A 7,659-nucleotide genomic window follows, 5' to 3' on the forward strand; every position below is an offset into this window, starting at 1 on the left:
TGGTGGGTCCCTCTGGGAGTTGTGACGCACTCCGGTTTGTCCCATATGCCAGGTTGCAATACCCACACCTGGGAGTCAAGCCAGCACCACAGGACAGGGGCTGTCATTGCAGGGTAAGTGTAGGGCATCCTTCCTCTCCAATCCCCCATCCCCAGGTTCTCCCCTCCACATTAGGCCCATCATCCTCTAGAACTTTCGTACAACCCTCTGGTGGATCGGGACCCACCATATAGGAAACATTGCACTAGGGAATTTTTAATGTGCACCAGCAGGCTCTACATGGACCAATTAATGTGAATTCTGGATTTCACATGGCCCTTGCTATATGGTGTGCTACACAGTCATTTTTTCAACTAAAAATCCCAGTGTATCAATAATGAGCAAAATAGGTCAAGCAACGGGTTACTTGTTCTTTCATCTGGGAGAAACCATCAGCCCTTCCAGTCCTCTCACTCATCAGAGGGTGCCAGGATTTATATAGTCCCTTTTCCCAGAATGTCTTGCTTTATCTCAAGACTACACCTGGCTGTCCAGGAATGACATTTCCCAGCAGCCCATCATTGCTAAGGGGAAAGAAAAGTTCCAGCATGCCCTGCAACTGGAACTGCAGTCTGGTCCTTAAAGCATAGTTTAGCACCTTAGATTTCTCCATCAAATCATAAAAAGTGTTACCCTGAAATGTCTTTCTGTCAATCAGTGATCATGACTCCTGTTCTACTGGTATGCCTCCTGAGGAAAACCCTGGAACAGAGTAGTGCTGGCCCCACAGGTTTCTAGCATTAAAGGGCTGGTACATCCCACCACAGAAAGTCATTGAGCCTGATCCTTAACTTTTATGTGAGTAATGCATAAAATACCCCCGCTGAAACAAACAGCATTACTTGTGTGAGCAAGGCTTCAAGGTCAGCCCTTTGAACACTACTTCTTGAGCGTAATTCACATCCATTTAGAAACCTCAAATAAGATTTACTATATATACACATATCATACCATAAATAAAAATGTTTCAGATAGTAAAGCTTTAAAATTTTTACAGTTGTATTAAAATACCTCTAAGGAGGGAACACCTTTATTCACTGGTTGTGGATATTCCCTAAGGAGTCGTTCCTCATCCAAAAATTTCCCATCTCTCCCGTTGCTGGCAGGCTGAAACAGCCCATAATTCAGGACATCTTTCAAACTCTGATTCAAAGTGCATAAAATTCGTTGTTTTGCTACCCACACTGAAGCTTCAGGATTAAATCTAATGCATTTCTGCAAAGCCAAATAAAATAACATGTTACAAAACTTATGAGAGATTTATAAAGATCATTCTAAAGTAACAAAAAGCCACATAAGTAATATTGTGAGAGCCTGCAAAGAGTGCACAGAAATTAAATACAAATGCAATATAATATACACTTGCATATAAAGCAGAAAATTTTGGTCAGCCACAAGGCAAAATATTCCACAATACTTGGTATCTTTCATTTTCAGGCACATGTTCACAATACCTTATCCAACTTTTTCTAGACAAAGAGGAAGAGAAGAAAGCATATAACTTGAGTTCAAAATGAATGAGATCAGCTATAACAAATTAAACGAATAAACTGGTACTTGTCTGCATTTCCTTGCAAAAGAAGCTGAAAATCTACATTTAATTAAATTCTAAGACAAAGAACTGCATTAACAAGGAGATTAGATTTCAGACATCTGTTCCTTAACAACATCAAACACAGAGGTGCTATAAAAACATAGGGCATCCTGAGTTCTTTCTCAGACGTTAGAAATCATATCTTCTTTCACAGATCATATGCGAGTGTGCAACATCTCTTGGTACAACCCAAGGAAGGCAGGCTAATGGGACTTCAAGCACCCTTTCGATTTTGATTTTGTTTGGTGACCCATGTAGCCTCCTGTATAATTTACGTTTAAATTACACCAGCCTGTCCTCAGCTGCCTTTGTGTGGCCACAGTGATATGTGCAGTGGGCCCGTCCTCTCACCTTGATATGCCCCTCCCTCCTTCTGCACTGGGGCTTGCAAAGAGCATGGCATAGGGCTGCTATGTCAGTCTCTCTCCTGGACAATTACAGACTGTTCTGGTCCCCTTATGTTTCCCCAGCAGCATACAGGGGCTGCTCTGGGGCCAAAAGAAGTACCCCCAACCCCAATAATATTTCAAATACAAGAAAAAAATCAAAATACACATAGCAGCCTTAACTATGACCACAATATGAACTCAGCTTTTCAATATGTCATTAATTTCTGTTTAGATCATTTCTGAAGATCTCTATGTTCTTAACAATTATATTCTTCAACTTGCATTTCTATATGTAGATAGTAAGAACGGAACAGTACAGAAAAATACAAATTGACACCTTACAGGAAAAGGAAATGCTTTTTTTAATCTGATGTATCAACTTAATGTACAGCTTTCTATAGTACTCATCTTTGCAGCATCTGTAGGTTACATATTTTGTAAATTCTCTAGAGATAAATCACTCATATGTAAAAAACTAATCACTATGAATTTATTAATGATAAACATGTCAATACTTGACAAGATACCATGCAGTTCTGAAAGCATGAACCTCTGATTTCATACATTTAACCAAATCATTCAAATGGCTAAATCAAGTGCAAAATTTACCACTTATGAGTTTATATGGCAATGTTTTTTTTCTAAATCAGTTTCTCCATTTGGGGGAAATAGTCCCATTAGCGCAAAACATTCTTGGATCCTGAGAGGCATGAAGGACTTTCAATCCTCCATTAATTTCACTGGGCATTGCAGGTGCTCCACTGGTCACCAGCATATCTCAAGATTTTGCCCCATAGAAATAGGAGTTACTAGCAGTGTCTGGCCCTGTATATTATTTGTGTGGCAAGCTGACCTGCTCACAAATTCCAATTTAGGGGATTGCAATCAATGTTTGGCTCTGATTCTGCCAATTATTCCTCAAATTAAAGATCAGTTGACACTGATGATTAGGTATCCTCTATTCATCTTTGTTGCCTGGCAAGAAATGTTCTAGCTAAGCTGCCACGATAGCATCACACAATCACCCATTTGCTGAAGGAATATGGTAGGCTTATGAATACTAGCTTAAATCCAGCTCTACAATACTTTTTTTCATGCGTGGCTCATTGGGGATCACATCTCAATTTATTTCTCTTTGCGACTGGTACGAACTGCAGTTTTTTGAGACGTGCTTCAAATACTTACCCGGGCTACTGTTAGGATACATAAGAAAATTATAGGGGTCAGGGAACATGGGGGGCAAGGAGAGAGAATGTTGTGCTCAGGAAAATAGTGGGAGAAGGAGAAGAAGGGACATGGTTACTAGGCTAACTATACTGTTGTCCCTTTTTGGGGTCTCTGAGTGCATCCACCACAGGTGTCAGGCTGCAGGCCTTTACCTCTCCTGGAGTGAAATTCTACATTTTGCCCACTCTCAGCTCAGGACCTTGGTTACAGCCCCCTGGTACCAACCACGACTAATTCAGCAGGTCCATCTGGGATTGGACCCTGCAAGGTTTCTCTTTTGGAGTCTGTGACAGCATACGTTCACAGTGATACAGTAACAGCCTCTTCAGAACAAACCATGATTTATTTTGACTAATGGTAGACAGCACTTAGAGGAGTAGGTTTAAAACAGAAGCCTGCATCCATATTCCTTTACCTAAACTCTATCTCAATCCATAGCTCAGGCAGGTCTGGCTTATTCCCCATTTCTGAGTTGGGAGGAACACCCCCACACTGTTTACAGCCTTCTCCCTCTGTCTCTGAGTGTCTCAGTTAGACTGACACATTTCTCAGCTCATCCCCCAAAAACCATCCTTTTCTAGGGTCTTTTAGGGCTTACATCCTCTTTTGATCTCAGGTTTATCCTAGATGGAGCTAGCTAGATGAATTCTCCCACCAACTCATAGACTCGTAGATATTAAGGTCAGAAGGGACCATTATGATCATCTAGTCTGACCTCCTGCACAATGCAGGCCACAGAATCTCACCCACCCACTCCTGCAATAAACCTCTCACCTTTGTCTGAGCTATTGAAGTCCTCAAATCATGGTTTGAGCCCAGTCACTGTTATCTTAACTCTTTTGAAGCTACTTATGTGAGGGTGAGTTATCTCTGTCATTGTGTCACCCTTCCTACTAGGTACTGTAACAACCTCCTTATATGTTCCTTTGATTTAGCTCTATACATTCAATCAGGCAGCATACAAAATTGAACAGGGAAACTAAGTCACGCACAATATTCATAAAAGATATTACAGACATTTTTCCAGATTGTAACAGGGGTCCTGGAAGGCAGACTCCAGGATACAGGCTGCTCTCTCTCTAATCTTTATGTTGGTGAGTTCCTCCTCTCCGACCATCACCTTATTTCTTTCAGCATCATTCATCAGCCCCCCCCCCCCCGCCCCCAAACCCTGTCACTCAGCTTTTCCTGATCTCCAGTCCATCAGCATTGCTCTCAGCCCTCTTCTCTCTGCCCTCTCTTCCCTTTCTTTCATTAATATGATTGTTGATTCTCTCCATGCTTGACTTTTTTGTCCCTCTGTCCCATCTCAAGGTCCCCCCATCAACCCCCAGACCTGTCTCCTCCTCCAACAATCACTTCCTCAGCTCCTGCTCTCACATGGCAGAGCATCTCTGGAAGAAATCACATGACCAGTCCAACTTCCTCCACTATAAATTCATTCTCTCCACATTCTTTTCTTCCATTTTCCTTGCTGAACAACTCTTACTTCTCCTACAGAAACCCATTTCTGCAATCCCAGTCACCTATATGCCATATATCCGACTCGCTTCTCAACCCTCCGCTCCTCCTGACTCTACTGCTCTCTCTGCACAGGATCTCACAGATTTCTTCCAAGAGAAAATTGACAAAATACATCTCCCTTCCCTCTTGGCTTGCCTTTCCTTCCTCCTTCCCCTCCTATTACTCTCTCCTCCTTCTTCCTGTCACAAATACAGAAATTTATCAGCTTCTCTTTTTCTCTCACCCCTTCATATGCCCTGGTAACCCCATCCCATCCCATTCCTTGCACCCAGCCACATTCCCTGTTATTCTTCTCCTTAACCTCTCACTCTTCTCTGGCTTTTCCCCTTCACAATACAAGCATGCTTTTGTCTTTTCCTTCTTAAAAAAACCCACCATTATTTAGCCTACTTTCCTCTCCAAATACTGCCCTTATCTCTCTTCTCCCCCTCATCTCTCAAATCATTGAACATTCTGTTTATAATTGTCTGGAGTTCTTTTCCTCCCATTCCATCCTAGACCCTCTCCAATTGAGCTTCTGCCCCTTGTTCCCCACTGAATCCACTTCGCCTAAGTCTCTAATGACCTCTTCCTAGCCAGAGCTCAGAACCACTACTCCATCCTCATCCTCCTTGACCTGTCAACCACCTTCAATGCCACTGACAATACAATGTTTCTTCTTTGTGAAATCTTCGTCCTCCCTTGACTTCTGTAACTCTGTCCTCTCCTGGTTCTCATCTGACCTCTCTAATCGCTCCTTCAGCATGTCCTTTGGAAGATCCTCCTTATTCCCTCTCCAGCTTTCTGTGGGGGTTCCACAGGACTCTGTCCTTGGTTCCTTTCTCTTTTCCCTCTACACCTTATCTCTGTGTAATCTCATCTGTAAACACATGTTCAGCTACCATCTCTATGCTGCTGACTCACCGACCTGCCTAGTCCACTGCTTCAACCATATCAATCTCTCCACTAGCTCCTTCTTCTCTAATCCTATCAAATTTAAGCTGTTTGTCTTCACTTTCAAGGCACTTCATGGCCTATCCTCCTCTATAATTTCTCAGTCAGTATCAAAATATCAACTCTGGCTGCCAATCAGCCTCTGATGCCAGCCTCTATTGGCCACTTGTTAAATTTTCAAACGAGCACTTCTCATTTTCAAATGAGCACATTCAAACGATGCTGCTCTTCATGTTTGGGAACATCTACAAAGCTATCTCATTATCCTCCTTCAAACCTTCCTCTGCTATGATGCCTAGAAAAAACTTGACAATGGTTAGGCCACTGGTGTGCTGAAACCACTGCCTATCATGCTGACCAATATTGTCTCCTTGTTTCCTTGTACTCCCTTATCTGTCTGTCTGTATTCATCTGTTGTTTCATCTTATACTTAAATTGTAAGCTCTTTGGGGAAGGGACCATCTTTTTGTCCTCTGTTTGTACAGCATCTGACACAGCGGGGTCCTGGTCTGTGACTGGGTATCCTATGCACTATGGTAAATACAAATAATAAATAATAACAAGAACATGACTAAGAGGAAATGGAGACAGAAGGTGGTTGGTGGGTGAGATGATAAAAAGACAAGGAGGGGAAAGTGGGGTCAGTTGAAGGTGAAGGAGGCAGGACTGATAGGAAAGGAAGATGTGGAGGGCAGAAAATAGCATCTCCAAAAATATATAGGTTGGGCAAGGGTAAGTGGACCCCGCATCTGAGAAGCCAGTGGGGAGACACACTTATCCATGTCCATTTAAGGTTGAATTTTCAACCCGAAATGATCATACAGAAATGGAGGGAAGTTGAATTTCCCCCAAACACAGACTCTGACATTGGTAGACCTGCCTGCTCTTGCCAAGGCTGTAGGCGTCAGCTGAGCACTGATAAATTCATTTCTGTAAACCAGTCCAGGTCACCTACATATTAGTATTGTTCAAGATAGGTGTTAGACTTGTAAGGATGCGTTTAGTCTCTATGAAGTGACTGTAAGTTGCTCTATGTATTAATCTTACATGTAATGTCTGTAACCCATGCTATAAGGTAACATGTAAGCTTTGCTTTAAAACTATACAAATGCCTGATCTGAATTTGTGAACCCAGGCAGGAGGAATGGTTCTCCCGCTCATCAAGAAAGACTAACAAAACTAAGTGGGCCATTGTGAAACATCACAATATGAAGACTAAGGGTATGTCTACACTGACAAGCTTCTGCACCACAAATTGTACCACTTTTATTAAAATGCCGGAATTAAACCCTGTTGCGTGTCCACACTGTGTTCCTTGTGACACTGGAGTGCATCCACATTAGCAGCTCTTGCAAGGGCAAAGACAGTAGTTCATTGTGGTAGTTATCCCACTGTGCAACTGGCTGCAGGGTGCTTTGGGAAGGGTTTGCAGTGCCTCATGGGACAGGCACGGTGTCACATGATGCAGGTTCCCCAATCCTATAGTTCCATGGGCATCCTACTACATTGCCAGCTGCTTTTCAACTGAAGCGGCAGGGAGTGCGTGACAGGGAGTGAGTGTGTGTATGGGGGGGGAGGAGAGACAGTGTGTTTTGGGGGAGAGAGAGTGTGTCAGCATGCTGTCTTGTAAATTCAGACAGCGGCAGGAAGCAATCAGTCCTGAGGCAGGGGGAGGGGGATAACACAACATCAGCCCCCGCCTCCGTTCCTGGGCTCTCTGCTCAGCAATCTCTCTCTCTCTCGCTCTCTCTCTCTCACACACACACACACACATCTGCCTCTGTGTTCAACAGCATGAGCATTCCACATTAATGGTTTGCTTTGTGTCCTGGAGCAGATCAGCACAGCACTCAAGAGCTGTCAGAAATGGTGCTTTGAAAGGGGAGGGGTGCATGTCTCCAGGGCAGCCGAGCTCAAAACAATGAGCAGAGCAGTCACTTGAGGCATTATGGG

General features: G+C 43.2%; 1 protein-coding gene across 2 annotated transcripts in view; it reads right to left on the bottom strand.

Moving 5' to 3' along the window:
• Positions 1–7,659, bottom strand: part of SHANK2 (SH3 and multiple ankyrin repeat domains 2) — a 615,311-nt gene that overhangs the window by 496,472 nt on the left and 111,180 nt on the right. For both annotated transcript variants that reach the window (XM_074955235.1, XM_074955234.1), the window contains one exon: positions 1,051–1,254. In XM_074955235.1, the coding sequence (XP_074811336.1) occupies positions 1,051–1,254 (204 nt within the window). The remainder of the gene's footprint in view (positions 1–1,050; positions 1,255–7,659) is intronic.

Source organism: Natator depressus, chromosome 6 (assembly GCF_965152275.1).
Source record: "Natator depressus isolate rNatDep1 chromosome 6, rNatDep2.hap1, whole genome shotgun sequence".
NCBI lineage: Eukaryota > Metazoa > Chordata > Testudines > Cheloniidae > Natator > Natator depressus.